The sequence below is a fragment of the Varroa jacobsoni genome, unplaced genomic scaffold, assembly GCF_002532875.2.
Source record: "Varroa jacobsoni isolate VJ856 unplaced genomic scaffold, vjacob_1.0 contig00763, whole genome shotgun sequence".
NCBI classification, from domain to species: Eukaryota; Metazoa; Arthropoda; class Arachnida; order Mesostigmata; family Varroidae; genus Varroa; species Varroa jacobsoni.
In genome coordinates this window covers 29,961-49,789 of record NW_019214522.1, presented here as the reverse complement: position 1 = coordinate 49,789, position 19,829 = coordinate 29,961, and the positions used below count along the sequence as shown (strand labels likewise).

The 19,829-nt window shown below is 42.2% G+C and overlaps 1 protein-coding gene across 1 annotated transcript in view; it reads right to left on the bottom strand.

The window, feature by feature from the left end:
- fry (microtubule binding protein furry) overlaps positions 1 to 19,829 on the bottom strand; it is a 50,387-nt gene that overhangs the window by 12,936 nt on the left and 17,622 nt on the right. Inside the window, exon 2 of the mRNA XM_022852448.2 lies at positions 898 to 1,123. Coding sequence (XP_022708183.2) covers positions 898 to 1,123 — 226 coding nt within the window. The remainder of the gene's footprint in view (positions 1 to 897; positions 1,124 to 19,829) is intronic.

Sequence of the window (19,829 nt, the reverse complement as noted above, 5' to 3'; positions counted from 1 at the left end):
GTACCACGAATAGCAGTTGAATCTCAAAATGTGTCCTAGTTTACCTCAGACACCCTGCAGACAATGCTATAATGATCGATTTGCCAACCGTTTGCAAGAATTGTCATTATGGATAGCGGTAACAATCGAAAACATCGATTGAACTGGAAAACAATGTACATCATTATCTAGCTAGCTATAGCAAAACCAGCTCCGTTGTAATATTTCTTATTGAAAAAATTCTCAAGTGCGTTTAGCATGATGCCCTATTTTTCCGACACCAAATTGTTCAAACTTTAGAACAACCTTTACAACACCTACCAGTCATTGAAGCCAGCAGGAACGTGCCTTTTCACCGGAAGCTCTCTTTTATTTGACCTATTTCCTAATAATTAGTGTCATCCGATTCCTGATTAGTGGGGCACTCGAATGGAAAATGAGTAATCGTGTAGGATTTTTGCACAAACTCAACCCAGCACTGTCCAATAGATCGTCTACGTCATAACTGGTGATCACGTACCCCGACGGGTAACAGCGCGGACAATTGCCGTCATTAAATGGATGTTCCAATGTCTAAAGGTTCCTCCGAGAAAAGAAAGTGCGACAAAGAATCGGATCGCTTAATTGCAGCTGTTCAAGTCAGGCCTTCTAACCACGAACACCAAGCACAGCTACAACAGCAGGAGCGTCTGTTCTATTATGACATTACACTAGGCCTAGTGGGAGCGGCAGGTGCACTACTGCCCTTACTGCTAGCGCGACGAAGACATATTTTACCAATGGCGCAAGGTACCAACAAGATAAGTACGACTGGTCCTAATAGGAATTCTGTAAAAGCGCAATTATAGGAAAGGAAAAAGCTATCGACGGAAGAGAAGATTCTGCCTCTGATCTACTCCACGACACCATCATACAAACCTCTTTATTGGTATTATGAGTGTGAGTCATCATAAGGGGCCGTCCAAATTGAGCATCCAACGCTCTCAGAATGTCGTCGAAAGCCTTCCGTACATAGTGATAATGTTGAGACATGCCGATTGCTTTGGCCGTATCCTCGGTGAGTGCCTTATTGATAAATGTCTTCTTGACTCGTAACGTACTTCCGGATGGTAAAACTCCGACCGTCCGAGGCATCGGTGGGTATCTAACCAAAAAAGTAAAAAAATAAAACCAAGTCAGACAATAAGCAATTTATGAAATCATAATTAAGTCCGTTCGTTCAATCAAATTAATGTTTAACTTGTTATTTTTCCCATTTACCCATGTCACGCCTTGATCTGGTCAGTATTTTTGTATTTGTTGACGGACGCTAGACGGTTGATTAAGAATATAATCAACTAAGGTTATTGTTAACGATAAATAATTGGATTTCTTATCAGCGGAACCCAACTAATCAACACAGCTAGAATACAACTTTCGACCTACATGATCGGTTGAAATGTTACTCCTACATTATCGAAATTTCATTGCGCAGATTTCATAATATCTACTAATACTTAAACAACACGCAATCTTTTCCAGCCATGTACTCACGATCTTTGTCTAAAATTGACGTTTAATAGGAAATTTTAATTGGGCACAAACATCAACTGGGCAATTAAGGAATACCTGTTCCGTTCTTGGTTAGGTACGATTACCTTTGCATTAGCACTAACGTTGCTCATTAACTACAGGTAAATCTATATGGCTTAAAAGCTTTCTACTTCATATGAAGTAATAGTAAATAGAACGTCTTCGATGCCGTAAACGTGTCGCTAGCATAGTAGAATATATATAAACACATATTACTTATAGAACGGCCGAATACGTTCAGATGCGCCTTCACCTTTAGCTATTTATAATATGATTGTATACAAGATGTATCTGAAGTTCTTTCTCTTGAGTTACGCCAGACGTCGCTATAGTACGTAAGAAAAGACTCCTCACGCGACTAGTAAAAGTAACCATCATGTGTGCCACGTTTGCTGCTCTTCCCTCTTTTAGCTATGGCTATATTTCCATATTGTTTAAAGTGGTCCCAAAAAAGGATGAGGGCAAAGCCCGAAAGCAATATCATTAGCAATCCGGAACTGCTCAGGGCTGCCCAGATGACGCACCCCACGCAACAGTAGACAGGCACTTGGATCCGCAGCGAAACAGACAAAGCAGTCGGTTGCTGCTTCGTAATATTTCTATATATTAGGTATATCGTAATCCGAACAAAACATCTTTTTCAAGGACAGACAATGAACAAAATTTGCATCAATATCATAGAAGCTACTTTTTGTGTATTGCTCAAGCTAACTGGTGTTGCTTCATCTATCACCGAGTGTCGAGCAATGAGGAAACATACTTGGCTGAGAGCCGTTATAGGAGAAACTGACGTTGACATGACGTGGACAAGGTATCTGTACTCCTATCACTTATTGGAGTTACAGGTACTATAAACTGAGTATACGGCCGAGGGGAACTACGCAAGTCATCTTGCTAAACGAGTTCCTCTGAAGCGATTGAAAATCGCGGATAAATGCTACCGCCTGGTGTCTTCTGTTCAAAGACGACGACTGGAAGGCCAAATGTCGTCTTGTCGTCGGAGGTGCTTCTACCATCGTCGATAGCCCTCATTGTATATACTTATACTTGTTTGTTCTATTATTATCCCGATCAGAAATGATTCACTTAACATCATCATTTGCGTGAAATATGTGAAGAGCCGGTCCCGAGCTACCAGCTGGACTCCAACGATGGAGTAATTTTATAATCCCTGCATCTGTGTCGTAAATACGACACAGATGCAGGGACGCTTGCGTGACAGGTGTTGACAATAATTGGCCGTCTGGCTTTGAATGTAGCACTGCAACTTATGTACCAAAACTTCAAGTGACGTTGTCAATTGATCTGTAATAATAATTCCCTATATAAAATGGCTAAGTTTTTCTCCTGGGCCGTTATGTTGTGCTTTCGCAGTGCATCTGTACCCGAATGGCCTACGAATTTACCAAGATAACAATAAAAGAAATAGCTAAACACCGAGACGATTTCTAAAAAACACGTTGATATACTTCAATGGTACATAGTGAGCTAAACCGTCGGTCGCGTAACGATAACCGCGTAATAATAATAATTATATAATTTTCTTATAGCAGCTTCACAGATGCTCCCGATAAAGTCATAGATAGTTGCTTTTCTTGTCGACTCCGTTACAATGTCGTAACGGAATGGAATAAACGAATCGGTGAGTGCTTATACGTTGCTGCCTTCTTCAGTATTTGGCCGAAATGAATAGCCCGTTCCCGCTTTGACTATAATCTGCTTGATGACTGTTGGCCTTTTAGGACGTTCTCGTCCCGTCACTAGCGAGTTCGGTGGCGACGCGTTCTTCGTTTTCTACGCTCTCGTTGTCGTCGTTGTTGCTGCTGTTAACCACAAGGGCGCGAGTTGGCTCAGACAGTTACGGCGGTCTAAGTTGTATGGAACGCAGGGCTCGGAACGGACGAAACAACATAGAAGAAACAAGCAGATTTTTTCACAAAAATATTCTCCTTTTTCTGATGCTTCCCATAACCTTTTTAGGATTGGTCTTCTTTCGGGCCTACTCCTCATCGCTGCTGCCGTTGCTCTCATTGTTGTTGCTTCTGGCGCTATGGGCCTGCGTCTAGCTGTTCTTGGACAGATTTGTCTCTCACTGTTGGGATGTTTGTACGTGCACCGTATGTGTGTTGTATGTATTATAACGATAATAATAATAATGATAATAACGGAAAGCGTGGGCTCAACGACCGCCTCACGACACTGCCGTTGATCCTCTCATCAAGGGAATGCGCCAAAAACAACGACTCGTCTGACGAGCCAAAATTTTGCCGACGCACTTTTTGCCACCGATAGGTTTGCACGACGTTTATTGTCGGCACGATTACGAATGTATCGAATCAATCGCCGAAATCAAAGGCAGGCCAATAACGATAAGGACATTTTTTCGTTTCCATGAAGAAAAAGAGAACAAAGTTTGCCAGTAATATTCGTTGATTAGCAAATAAGTCTACACGTTCTCGTCGTTCGTTGCTATGTCCTCACCGCATAAGTGGTAGCACGCTTCTCCTTCACTCGACGACAAACCCCACGTTACCATTGAATCTTGCCCAGTGAATGAACAGCAAGACTATTTGTACGGACGTTCAAATGCTACTCGTCTATTAACCGAGAGCGGTCCTTTTGGGGTACGTCTATTGGTTATGTGTATGTCGATGAACTATTTTTGTTCCGTGTTTAGTTATACTAATTGCTTGTTGTTAACGTCGACGCGCGATCTGACGCAACACAAGTTAGCGTAGAATGTCGAAGTTCGGTTCTATTACATGGGATCGCTACAGCAGCGTCTTTGCTAGACGCTGCTATAGCGATACTTGCTAAGTTCTAGTAATTGCTTTTCTCAGGAGTATCGAGGATGTTTACCAACTGCGCTGATGCTTTTGTCGCTGTCCTGAGCCAGGTGACGTCTTGTTGGCTGCAAAATCAAATTGTATATTTCAGCGATTCGAGATATTTTACTTGAAGTAAGCGATGAAACGTCGATAGAATCAAACGAGAGTATCGTCCATTTTTCTCCGTTCCCGCTCACAAAAGCCCTATCGCTCTTTAGGATTGCTTTGTCATCGTCGAAAAAACCAGCAACACATGTTGTTTTTGTTGGCTGTTGAGCTTATGGGACAGCTTCCTCTACTAAATAAAAGCTTTCGAATCTATTGTATTGGGCGCACCGCTAGGCGACATCCTTCAGGAGCCTAACGGAGACCGTACACGATATGAACAGTTCCAAATAGGTAGCGGAGGTTCTTGTAGGTCACTTAGCACTCTGAACCCAATCCCATTCAAGCTAACCAGCCGACGCCGATATACAGTTGTAATAACACTGAACCTATGAGATCAGTATTCACATTACCGACTCAGAATTCAACAGATTAGCACTTAGATTGGAGCTGAAAACCCACTCACGAAATCCAAGACTTCATGAGAAGTTTTTATATAGTACATTTTTTAACTTAACTCCAAAACATGACTTGCTGATATCGAATGCGCAGTGGCCAGTACTAAAGCCATACACGATAGGGGCAAATACACACAGACACAAACAAAGGCCTGACTGTTACTACCGTCCGGTAAAATATCAGTGTCTGCAACCCTTACTTTCCCCTACAGATAGCCGGCCTACTCATATATAGAGCAAATGCGTCCCCCCCCCCCCCCTTTCTTAGCGCATTTTGCCGTTTTCCTGCCCATGCGTTTGTCTCTCTATATTCCTTATTATCTTAGCTGACTTTTTGTTCCTTGATTCCTCTGGAAGAATCGCTAGCAGTGGTTATATCAGAGTTTTGCCCGTTTTTCTTCTATTTGCCGCTATGAAAGTGCGTTTTTTATAATTTGCTTCCAGACTTCTCGCCTAAGTTTCAGCAGACGATAACGCCAACATATCGTTGTCCTGTTAGCCGGAGAATGCCATCTGCTTCGCCATTTTAGAATCATGGAATCGTGTGCTCGAAACCGCGTAGAGCATCAAGAGCCCCTTGCTCGATTACTGACGTTTGTCCTCTATTGCCAAAACCTCTACTAAACGTAGGTGTTTTTGTTTTTACTGTCACTCAGTGTTTTGCCTCTTTCGGAGGAGGACGAATGAAGCGCGACCCGCATGCCGCCGACAAGAACATCTTTTCAGCGCGTCGTTTCCATCTAGTCACCTTAGAAGACAGCGAGAAACAGCGAGAGCTCTGATTCCTTGCTTACTAGCATAGTTACCGCTAACGTTTGTGTCCATTGCCGTCACTACAAGCAGGTTATCATAACAAGCACCTAATAAGCAACTATCATAAACACCAAAAACAGGATAATATTGGCATGCACATTCATTAATCAAGGCCTTGCAATTGATCCGCCGCAACAGGGGCCGTGCGGCTGCCCTCTAGTTGTCTGCTGTACAAACTGCTAAGAAATGAAAATAGGCGTCTATGTATTTATGCCAATATATCGGTGATGAACAAATATTACATGTTCGAGTTAGTGAATCAAAACAAATTTTTTCGGAGTACTATCTTATACAATGATCCGCGCCTCTTTGTTATCCATTATTTCAATAGATGATAGGCAGAATTATTGCGAGCTTGAAAAGGCACCGTAATAATCAAAATGATTCTATCTACTTTTATTATAGCAACATATTATGAATGAAACTTAGCACTTTTGCTCCTTCCGAGACAGTTTCTTCTGTTCGACATATGGGTCGATCATAAATGGCCAAAAGACTCACATGATCATAATCATCATACAAATGTGGGTGATTGCCACCTATCATTGCGGATGGCGCTCGGATAACAGATTCTTATCTCGCCTGTCGGTCCCAAAAACTTTGATATAACTTCAACAATAAAATCAAATTGGCAAGCTAAGCTTCATTTCGATTCGGAAAAATGCGTAGGCACCCTTTTGCGATCATCGCAGATCCTTTCCTCTTACGAGACAGCAGCAAAGCGTTCACTATAATGGCCGAAGTTTTTCCTGCATGCCGAATTCAACCTCAGTCTAAGGTCCAAAAATTGAAGTTATTGAGGCGCCTTTCTGTACCCTATTAAATACACTGATCCAATAGAACAGAGCAGATCGTACGCGATGCATATGAAAGGCAAAATACACAAATTGTATTGTGATATTTAGAGATCTGGGTTGGGTGAGAACCTATTTTTTTGGCCAGCCAGATTTCGTTGAGCCTCCTGCTGTAGAAAAATCAGCACTCTATTGAAAGTTCACGCTTAACTAAATTGCATTCAACTTACAAGCACATGCCTCCTCAATACTTACACTTCAGTACTGTCATTCAGTTACTTCTACGCTTCAGTTCTTTCCGTCCTCATAATTTATATTTGCATCCTATTTTGTGGATTGAACTATTCGCATTTCAATAACTCGTCGAGTATATACAGTTACGCTATTAACACCAACTACGACACGGTACGTAAAACAACGGCAGTAGACCCAACTGGATGTATTCCGACTTCCGACCCAGTTCGCCAGAGAGTTAATCCGCAGCCTAAACAGCATCATCATCATCATTCTGTTAATTCACTGAATAAACAATAAGCGTTCACGGCCCACAAGGAAAATGGCCACCACTAGCTGAAACTACACTATCAAGTGAAATAACAACAAAATTATACTGTAACTTAATCTTTTGAGCTGTTCACTTCCAAGTTGCCGCCGCAATTGCCACTAGCGCCGTCCCTAAATAACTGTAGAAAACGGATATTCAGATAGCGAGGAAACGTCGGAGCCCCTTGAACGCCAGGTGCGCACATCGATACACGTATCTATCGAAATCTGAAGCCTTGCTTAGGCTTACAGCAATATCGTAGTTAAGGGCCACCGAACGCCCGGCAACATAGTGTGATACTCGATAATGATATTGACAAGGTAAGTTAACAGTTACACGTATGTGGTAGTGCGTTACGCGTTTTCTACGACTGGCAGTATCTATTAAAAAAAAAATAGGCTTAAAAGGGAAAAGCACACATTTCGACAAAGTAGACGCTAACGTGTTAAAAATTAAGCAGAAGCCTTTGCGAACTGGCAAGACCGCCGACATTTCTTACGAACATTCGAAGCTTATCGTCTAAGGCAAAAAGTACCTTCCGTAATAGCTGTCATGCAATAAGTTGGTGTAATATCACAACCAAAATATATGCCCAAAGAAAGAATCAATTGAAGCCACACATACAAGCTTTGCTTTTAAATTGGTGTCACTTGTCATTTTTAGAGTAATTATTCGTACGTATCCATACGTGACACGCAAATCCAAAATTCCAGCAAACATTACATGGACAGCCGACGCTAATAGATACGGTTGAGTGGTTAATAATTTGCTTTTTTCTGCGTATGAATATCTGATGGCAGTGGATGATGAGTTTCGGTGTTTTTCAATTAGTCGCTGATAAGACAAATCGCGGCGACCTCATCGTCGTTGGGTGCTCCCAAAACCACAGTAGCATCAACAGCGGCACTTCGTGCGTTTGCTACTGAACGTGTAATGCTACCCCTCAACCCTGACGAGGCACTAATAGTATGGTCACAGCATTACGGCAAATTGGTTAACTTTGAGCCTTTCTTGTTGCCATCGAAACAGCTGAGGCAGCTTTGGCCAGCGTCTTCAGCATTTTCAGCTAGCCACTTTAGTTAAGTCTTCACAATTCATTAATTGACAAAGTTCTGTAGAAATGCTCCATCATCGACGTGCCTGCTACAGTGTCTCCCACCAAGTTGTAATTACAATATTTTTTAAACATAGCAGCGCTTGCTGGCTACGCTGAAACCCAAAAGAAGGGCCGTCGTGATAACCATATGGGCAACGAGAGTGCGAGTTTGGGAAACATAGTAAGCTCGATACCGCTGAAAAAATTAGGCCGCTCATAGTCACACACAGGCACATTTTATCGATCCAGTAGAGAGATATTTGATGGACTAGCAGGGCAATAGAAGAACCTTCGTTTTATGCGCTATACACGTAGGTGCGGAACGATGCTATAGCCGAACGATTCGCAAAACATAAAACAGCAATGAAGATGTGACGGCTTGGTCAAGAAGATCATCATTCGTAATATTAAACTTGCTGATGAATATATTACCTGGTTTAAAAAAGACGTACTTGAACAACTTTTGTGCTGGCTTTAAATGCATTTGAAAGCTACATGATTGCATTTACTGTCGAGGGTACATAGTCCTTCAGAATATGCAAAGCGTATTTTAAAATGGCCAGAAACAAAAACAAATTTGACCACGGTTTGGTCCACATTTACCAGTACAGAGCAATAGTGAAAACAAGGATCGATACGCCAAAATAGCAGGTCGCATTGCGTCCTACCCAGGGCACCGCACAATAATCTCGTATAAATCAAACACCCTTTAATAACTGCAAAAACGGATGCGTAAATGCCGTTTACGTACGACATTGCTCACTTAATCTAAAGTGTGTGTGTAATGTGAAGTTTTGAAATGTTGTCTAACGTAGTGTGACATTAAGTTCACACCTTTGTTCTATGCCTGTACTTCCTTCACCACTGTTTAGCCAAACTGCTAACATGACCTACTGATCCGATCATCTTTAAACGATCTAGGCGTGTGTTACAGACGTCTTTCGTCAGCGACATACACTGATTTTTCGCGATCTGCACATACGCACCCGCCCACCAGGCTGATGGTTTACCACCCATCCCATGACACAATCAGGAAAGAATTCCTTGCTTGTGGTCAAAAGCGTTTGCATAGATGACGGGTTAATCGCTATAAAATGCAGTCACTGTTGCAGCTTCCGCCATTGATAGATTTTTCATGTATATGTGTGTGTGCACGCGAGATACTGATCTCCAGCGCATCATAACGCCGCGTCCCGCATAGATCTACAGATCTGCATTTGCATTTCTTCACTTGCTCTTCGTTTTCTTGTCCTTGTAGCTTCTTCAGTTTTCTAAATTTCCTCTATTCGCTGCATCGTCCGAACCCAGAGCATTTCTGATCCTTAGTCAATGCCAGTCCGCGAGAAAAACGTTTGTTTTTCGAGCCGGAATCGTATCAGTCAGACAGATGCTGACGTTACACCCTTAATACAAGAGTCGCATCACTCCTGTCGACCATAGACGGACATAGGTCGCCGCCGTCGCAGGGGTATCATCTTTAGGTATCTCCAACAGCGCTGGCAGCTTGTGCCGTTACAACTCTGATACTGTTGCCGTCAGATGAAAATGACGAAACAGACGGACCCGGTTCGATAGAAAAGTAAAAAAATCTTTCGTGTGGTGAAAACATCATACAGCAATCATTATGAGCTGAAAACACAACGAAAAATGAGGCCAATTACAATACTGAACCAACAAATTTCTAAAAGAGTACCATTATTGTGGTCCGATATCGTTGCCAGCTCTTATATCAGGACCGCACGGCCACTGAACATTGGTGCTATTCGTCTTGGCCGACGAATTAGCACACAACATACATGTATCGTCTACTAACTTACAAACACAATAGTAGTTTTACGCCGTCGCCTATTGACAATCACGTGTACAAAGTTCATAATTATTAAATAGCCAGTAAGTTGCACGAATGGACGACGATAAATATCTACGAAACACACACCACAAAGGTGTTCAGTCTTTTCTGCCGGGATGAAGAAGTGAGTCATTGTAGACTCATGGCCAGATACTGTCATAACCCATAAGTCTCCATCTTCAGCAGTTTTCGTCGCTAAGGCTTTTATCGGGCCGAACTGGGTCATTCACGTGTTTTGTGTTCTGGGTGTCCGTATTGCCGGACCGCCATGAATAAAATGGATGAACCCGATAGGAGCTCTTTTAACGACCAGTCGAGTACTTCCATTTTGAAATACGTGCTTTTGAAGTGAAAGAAAGACAGTGTCAACTTCCAGATAAATCGTGACCGCAACGGGCAGAATGTCCTTGCCCCAGAATTCAGCTCCTGCTGCCGCCATTGCGCTCTGTGTTCTTCTACTCACTCTGACGAAACAGATACCATTCGCAGTTAACAGCTAAATGTTAACTGACAGGGCAACCCTTCTCGTCTTTCGCTGCCATCCGTAGTCTCAATACAGCTGGTTTGTATCTTTTTACTTAGTAGAGCTAGCCACATTACGCCCCCCGTCTAAAATGCATACCATCTAAAGATTCGGTCCAGAAAAGATCTGCGAGTAACGAGGCCTATGCTAACTGGCCATCGACCTGTGGGTTGTCATCTTTACAAACCCAGCAAGCTGGGTCGGCCCACTCTCAGCATTCTCGACAAATATTTAGCAAAGTTTAGAAGAAAAATCGGAATGGCCTCCTTCAGCGCTGACATTGCGTAGGAAAAAACATGTTTGTTATCGTAGGACTAAACGGTATTACAGCAGTGTTCATTGAAACAGAACTTAAAGACTATTTAACTCATTTGTCTATAATCGCGACGAATTAGCTCCCATTGTTCTAGACACATTATCGTTCATTACAAAGTATCGGCGCTGAAAGGTTTCAATTCAGTCACTCGCGTATTCTATAAAATTCGCATCTCTGTTACCATCTCTGTTAACGAAAAGCTTCCACAAATGAACAAATATTCAAAAGGTCTTCGAGATAAAGGTATGCCACGGCTGCTATGACGACGGGCATGTTCACTGACGGACAAGTCAGTACATGTAACATTTTGTCAAAGCTCAAAAGGTAAATATTTCGAGATATAAAATTGTTTTGGATCAACTTTTGTGCCAAGTTCATAAAGGTACATGTTAATTATACTAGCATTTATAAAATAACTATCGCAGTGTTTCGGTGTGCTGCATCACAATTATTTTCGACCAGTCACTTTTTTTTCACACTTACTGATTGAGGGATAGATTGCCTGTTTAATCGTAGCTACCATTTATAAGTTTGTATTTGTAAGAGAAATCACACCGTTTCCACGTGTTTATTTACTTCTTTTTATAGTTCTCCGCGTGAAAGGTGTCACTGGCACAATTCACCATAGGTCTAAAGTGACCTAGTGTTCAGTCAGCTAAGGTGAAAAAATTTCTGCCTAGGACAATCTACGCCCTACCCCAGATGCCTAACGATCTATAATGACACGCAGTCAGTGTTCGCATCACTCATTCGTGACGGTCTGGCATATTTGGATAGCACTTACCGCCTAAGCCACTTATCATACAGCTAGTATGGATCTCGCGGCAAAAGAAAGATGCATCACAAACGGTACATTCGTTCGTTTGTATCTACGGATATCTTTTTCTGACGTGTGCCAAAGATTAATAATCTATTATTATCAATCAATGATAACGTAATAAATCATCTCTCATTCTGCCATCAACATGTTTTGGCATCAAAACACATAGCTACATATGCATCTAATGGGAAGGGATGCACAACATTTAAATGGGAAAACTTCTGGAAACGGTGCGCTCAACGCATCTATCAGCAGACGGACAGAAACAGTAAAAAATTAGATCGGTACCGAATGTATGAATACACGGCATTAGTCGAATGACGAGTGCGGAAACGATGCCACTGCTCATATGCCCACTAACAGAGAGACTCCGACATCTTATAGTACATACAGAGTCAGCCTTATCTGCAGCGATTGACCCTTTGAAATGACCCGTCCATTTTAATTACATTTCCTCCTCTGTGGTGAGTTGCCACAAACTAAAGTAACTGATATACGGTGCTGGGAAATGCTACATTGCATCATATACACAAGTGGGCATACGTATGTACACTCACTCATCAGGCAAATAGTCCTTACTGTGCTCTGTTTTCTCTATGCCCCTCTCGATATAGCATCAAAGTATATATATATAAAATACAATATCGGTATTGCACTTTAGTAGCCTCCAATATCATCCGGTGAGAAAATCTACAATTATGATAATGACTTCTATTTTAAGGTAAAGTTGTACAGAAGACGTTTGTATACATGTTTAATTCGCCACTGTTGTAAGCTATAGACAAACTTTCGATGCCACAGACCTCCCTTGTATTTCTTCGTAAAAATACGCAACTATTAGACTCTCTCTGACTGAGTGTCCAAATCGCGCAATGAAAACAAGGAAAGGGCCAGAATTCAGTGTACCACGCCGTTGACGAAATGGACGCACGAGATTAGCCACAGAGAAACTTAGGGCACGATTTGATCGCCTTTTACGTCTAACGCGGAGCAGCAATAGCAACGAATAGCCAACAGATTGGTCGGTGCTATTTACTAGTATTTAGAAACCATAATATCTTCATCACCATTTGATCGTTTGTACTTCAAAATATATTCAGAGGGATAAATGTGCCTGGGAAAAAATCCGATTTTTGCTGCATTTATCACTGTAGTCATCGTGGAAATCATGACCAGAAAACGGGATGAATCAACTTGCGACAGATCGACGCATATACTGACGGATTGTTACTTGTTCGTTTCTAGTAAAAGGGGATTCCACGAAGCTCCATAAAACATACATGTGCATACACACAAACACGCATTTAATTATCATTCACATGATCATCCAATTCATTGCTCGGAATACGCGCATACATAAAAAAGCGTTGCAAAAACTATCATACTAGCACGAAAACGTACGGCCATGAATGTTGCGCGGATACTGCGAACGAAATTAGATGGCCGGCCGATACCGAGCCCCGACATTACGACGAAGTCCGCTTATGAAAAGGTTAACTCAGCTGCTTTGACGATTGAGGGCAATAGGGGCAGGGGCAGGGGGAGGGGGGGTGTACTACAAACTACAATTTGGTCTGGTTTGTGCGCCCACGGATCGACATCCTATGGCATACCCACGTGCCATGGGATCAGCAGAAGGCCTGCCCTGATTGCAAGTTCCGGATAGCGAAGTTCGTCGTTCGTGTCCGCTAGACAAAACCATAGGCCGTTGATCATTTCGATATAGGCTGCTACTATTCGAAGGTGGCAGAGATGAGTAGTCAGGGACTGGGTTCTTACCTATTAGCTTGTTAGTTAGCAATCATGAACTTCGGAATTACTGAGCCAATATTTTCGAATGCAGTTAGCGTCTTAGCGATGACAGCAACACGACGACAGACAACTTTGCCCATATAACAATCACAGTTCGAGCTATGATATTATATGCGTAGGCCCATCAATGTTGATAATCAAATGTGACGGTGATTTTTGGCCCTACGGCTATATTCTACTCCCACTTATTGGCCGACGGGTCGGTTTGCGTGTACGTTTGCCCGCCGCGTTGACTTGTGCCGATACGCTACTACGAAAAGACGCCATCGCCGCGAATGACAACGAAGAAGAAGAAATGGGTCTGCGCTTTGAAGCACTGCTTGACTAATTTGTTGCTGTGGCAGCACTAGGCCAAAGCAACAGAAATAATCGTCTCCACTTTACCTGTAAGCACTATCAACCCTATTACTGCCCCTATTATTATGATAATGATAATTATATAACGAGTGACTCTGCCAAGCGACTACTAGGCGCAGTAAAAATGACAAACAATACTGCTTCCGCTGTGATTACCTACTATTGGGCGTCATGCTGAGTTTCTGCACTGTACGAAGTAGAAAATTTTCTTACCTACAATTTGCAGAGTTAGCTATCTGGTGTTGCCTAGTGTTAACCAACGCGTGCTGCGGGCAAGGGTATCTAGGACTTCCCAAATCATTCTACATGATAATGACGCGCTTCCATGAATTTCGAACAAGTATCATAGTGCCACAAACGTCAATCATTGTCTTCATTACGATGCTCCAGTTCATCGCCTAAACATAGTCATACCTAAAAAGTTTGCTCAGGGTGTTCCAGCTTCTCTCTGACCGATGCAGATCGGACATACATTCGGTATTGGGTTTTCGTGTATACCTACCTGTACCTTTCTGGTGAGTGGGTAAGAGCTATTCAAGCCAAAACTCCATTCACAAACTGGTTGTCGGAGTAAGCACATATAAGGCATATTATTATGGCATACACAAAACAAAATAGAATGAAATAGTTTTGCTCCAACAAAGAGTCCGTCGTCACTGGATTATAAAAGAACACGGCTATCATGTAAACGAATTAGAAAAAAGCGTCTTTATAACAGTGTCATGCATCCAGTATCTTCTTTAGAGTACCCTTGACTTGTTTATTATAACATACATTTTACTTTCCAGTAGGATTAACAAGCGTATCCGTTGTTCGCGTCTCTGCCCTACATAGATCGTTGTCGCAGCGTCAAATCAAAAACGATCTAGCTCGTTTTTCAATTGGACAATGGCTCACGGAGAACAGTATACATTACTAGACCAAACTCACGTATAGGCTATTAGAAGTTCTAGATGGACCCGCAAGATTACGCCATCTTCTCCACAGCATTCTATCCTAATCGCGCAAATAACAGAAGATGCTAATCCTCTTGACATGGCGACAGCATGTAACTAGAAAATGATAATTGCAGATGGACCACGATCCAAGATGGTGAGCAGGTGCTATGCCGCTTTGATATTTTACGCGCACCACACTGTAGGAAGGCCGCATCCATATTGTTCGACACTTATTCGAGAGGTACTGCAGCGTACAACTAATATGTCTCGCACCAACTCGACACAAAGTACCCACGGTGCACGATCGATTCACAACGACTGCGTCACTCCAGAGAATAAAGTGCACGAACTGTATGAAAACGTACAGGCCAAGGCCCATCATACTGTCTACCAGTGGGCTGTATACGCTCAGGAAATATTCGCCCAATCAGTTGGGTTGACTTAAAGGCTAACAGCTTCATTACATACCCACGCGGCATATTTATCATCCTGCATTACCGGTATAATATCCCATATAGTAAAAGTTTTAGCACTGAGAAAAGGCTGTGACGCATTTGTTTATATCGTTCTCCTGTTTCAATAGATTTAGTTTGTGGACAGTTTATCTGGCGATCGATAACATGCGCTAGAGTCAAGGCAGCCGTGATGCTCAATAACAGAGTTCGTCTGCCCTTTGGTTTATCATCTTTGGGAATACCGCTTTTTTTTTTTTCATACTACTCTAACTATTACGCTTAACTTTAATGCGAATGTAAATGTTGTCCTATGTTGATCTAGAATGACATGATCAGAACATGGTACGGTGTTCCTCTGGTATCGGGGGAGGCGAATATGAGGTCAAGGCTGTATTCGTAGAGTTACACAGGGTCGTAGCACGCACAGATCGATGCCGGCGCCGGGTTAATTATGTGCGTCTGAACAGAATCAGAACAAGCAGTCGTTGTTTATGAGGCATTGAAGATGTCGTTTGTTGTCATTAAATGTTGTACAAATCAAACCAATTAAACCAACATGCCAGTTTCTCCCCGCATGAATACACATTAGAAAGTAGTTATCATATTATACATAAATCCGTAAGATACGCCCAATCATTTAGTCAGAACATTTCTCTGAATGTCACTTCCACTTGAATTTTCTCCGTTACTTGATCGGAAAACTTCAGGGTACCAGTTCCCGAAACTCACTCAAGTACATCCTAAGCCTACCTATCCTTATATGCGATGCCTACGGCGCTGGCTGTTTACCAATAAGCGATACATCTGACAGAACTGTAACTCTGCTAAACATTCACAGTTTACACGGTCAAGAGATTACTGGAATGATTCGCCGACGTCACCATGACAACGTCCATTTCCCTTTCCGCTTCTACAATTGCCAGTAGGGACAATAAAGTTGAAAACGCTGTGTCAGCAATCTACGTAAATATGTCAACACTCTTATGCCATCACACCTTACCGCAGGATACCATTGCGGAAACGCCTAAGGCGGCAGGTCGATCAACGTTAGATAGGACAGGCAGGATGATGTGAACTCATGATAGAGTTTAGCCGTAAGTGGAATGGCTGGGCTGTGTATAAAGATCCGAACTTCAGATGTACTATGTAAAACTTCGGCTTAGTGAGCAAATATCTCCGAAACCATACAAAGTTGCCAAAGGAAGACCTTTTTGTTTAAATGTTTACATTGCTTTCGAGCACGACTTAAGTCGATGGCCTAGAATTAGCTAACTTATCGCTTTACTGAAAAGGAAACAAGCTTACCAAGCTACAGATCATCAACTTTGACCATACGAAGCATTAAGTCGATCCTTCGTCTAGTGCTTCGAGTAAATTCGTAAAAATGTATCTGACACACATGACCCACCTTCATGAATACGAGGCCATGTGCAAAACGACTTCACTATTGTCATGAGCCGTAAAACTTCTTGCGTAAGATTTTGCCTTTACGTTGCCCCTACATGGGCCGATCCTTTAAATTCACAGGAATGCTCATTCGAATTTACAACCACAACACAACATGTTAAACCAATATATGGGCAGCCTAATTAACAGACACATTTTTTTTAAAATCACATCTTTGCTCTATTGACAAAATGCGTTAATTATTGTACCGAAAATTTTAAATTTTTCGAAAGACGATTTTCGCCCCTTGTCACTACACAGGGTCATATCGAGCTCGGCTTGAATTCTTTCTGTGTGCCAATCTCCCGCTCGACTTTCTACCACAAAGTCGAAACTTTGGTTTGAAGCTGAGATTCCACTAGTTGTTCTGTGTTTGTCAAAATACAGAAGTTTGTCTATGGATATATATTGTTGACTAACATGACTCTACGTGTATAATAATAGGTATATGAAATATTATATATTTATGTAGTTAGGACGCTAGCTTGTCGCTTTGCAAACCGTCACCGGACATTTCTTTGTCACTACTCGTCGTAATAGAGCAAGACCATAATACCTCGCATCGTCAGCCTTTCTATTGTCAGGCTGATTGACGTTACCGTACAAAAACATCGTCGCTGGAAGGAATATAGATTATACAAAACCTCCGTATCGCACGTTTCATAATCTTTTTCATCCGCTGAAGAACTGATAATGTTTTACGTTGTCACCAAATCTTCCAAACGGCTGCGCAACAATCGTCAACGGTCCTCAGCGGCATTCGTGGCGTACAGCTAGTTACAGATTATCACGACGACCAAAATGGCGCGCGCACTCGTCCGTTCGCATAATTCGAACAATTAAACGGCGCCAGCAATGGTGGGCTAGATCCGGACAGTATTAGCTCTTCATCAGGCAACCAGTAAGCATTATAATCGAACATAACAAATATGTAAAAATGATATACATGCTTAAACCGATTTCACCTAAAAAACTCACCGTTTGTTATATTGTATAATTAAAAGTTATTGCCTTTTACAGGGATATTTAGATAATCATTACAATAGTTGCCTAGCAACCCCTGATCATTTGAGCAATATGTTATTATGTGTAAAGGAATAAAGTCAATCGCTGAATAAGTTGTTGTTTACCAATTATTCTGCTATACGAAATGCGATTCCGTTGCGGAGCTGTTGGTAGACACTGTTGATCGTAAGGGTTATTATCATCTTCTCGACTCTCTGTTTCTCTCTTTGGTATCTCTTTGTGCGTCGTTTATATGACTCATGATCCCAGGAGAATAACGCAACCTACTGCGCGCCTCGATCTTCATTTCCTTCAACGCAACGGTTCTCAACGGCCGTTATCGGGCATAAAGGCGAAAACGAGCAGCAAATAACCGAAATACGTTCCTATCAAGTGGACGCCCTTTTATCGACACTACTGAACACTGGGCAAACGTCGTAAAGGATAAAAGTACTTGCAAAAAGCTCAAGATCTTCGCGGACCTGTAAGCCTGTGCGCTTGTGACGAAATGCAGTGTTTTTACAGCTCAAAAGTTCCTGCAGTAGATCTGTTTTTTATCCGCGCCATATGCTTAGCAAAAAAAAAATCGCTAATTGCACATGACGCTAGCAAAGAAACGTCCCCGTTTTACGCATTCGGGCCAATCCCTAAAATTATGTAAACACGTTGTGAGGTGCCAACCAGCGATGTTTAACAACCACCGGCGCCAATTAAGGCCTGCGGATAGACTACGATAACAATAGCTGATGTCAGAAGGACACGGTTAGCCTCTTTGACCCTCGCTCCCATCAAGAAACTCTTGACAGTTCAGATATTTCCATAGCAATGGCACGAAATTAAAGGTCTTGCCTTACACGAAAGGTTGAAACGGAGCCGATGACAATGCAGCAGCGTTTTATCTGGTTTTCAGTCTCGATACTATCGATCGGTACCTATTTATTGGAAATATCGATAATAGCAGCACCAGCAAGTCTTGTGAAGAACGTGTTAAAACGCCAGATGTGGGATAGTACGCTTCTCATATTCCCAACACCAAAGACCAAATCGAGTCTCAGTCTCTCAGCGCATAAGGGTCAAATACGAACGCGCACATCGTATTATCACGTGCATAGAATCAACTCGCCGAAATATTGGTAGTTACGTGCAATAGCGCATGATATAGATCAGTGGCACCAGATAGCTTTCATCACATACATAGAACTATAACAAGTGCAAGGCCGTCGCCGTGGAAAATCGAACTGGGTCCGAAAAGGAACCCATCAGCTCTTGCTTTCCGTAATCAGAGTTTGCTGCCAGTACTTATAGCTAGCTACTGTTACGGCCGATATTTCGCTATGGGGCCATATGTTTTTACCACTCAATCTTTTATCATTGGTTTTATCGGTGCTGCCATAGCCTGGACGATTGAGCTCTGCTTCACAGTTTTCTCGGAGCGGTTTGATGGAACAGTGAAAGCGGTAGCAGCAGCAGCAGCAGCAGAAAAACATTAGTATCTAATTGACACATTTTAAACGGGCCACGTCGTTTCCACGGATCCAAACCGTTCTGAATGTTACGGGCTGCAAAAGAAACGTTTCATAAAGGTCCGCGATTACAAAACCAAGACCCCCAGGGCGGCGCGCGAAGCGGTCCCAACGACGAATTCTACTTAACGAAAGGCAAATAGCCCTGTTGAGTTCCACTTGAAAAGGGAACTGGATGTTTCAAAGGATACTATTTTTGATGGCGTACATATAATCAATTTATTCGATTTGAAGCAGAACATTTAAAAAAAAAATAAAAAACGGCTAATTTCCGTTTAACTAAAAAACGGTAAGCGTATCGTCGAATCATACCTTCGTAATCCATATACATGTGCGCATGTCTATGGTCGTCCAGTTCTAAGACATTGTTATAGTCGGTCAGTGATAATCATCTCGCCTACTATTATAGATAATACGTAAATTAATTGCAAAGGTCGTGCTGGCACAAGTTGATCAGGAAACCCCCGATCATTTGACTCTTTCAATAGGCTGAACAATTATCACATGCAGTAACTAAACGAATACGATCTTTCTGTACGCTTCAATCATACCCAATGATAAGAGATTATCAACACAGAAAAGCGACTTTTCTATAT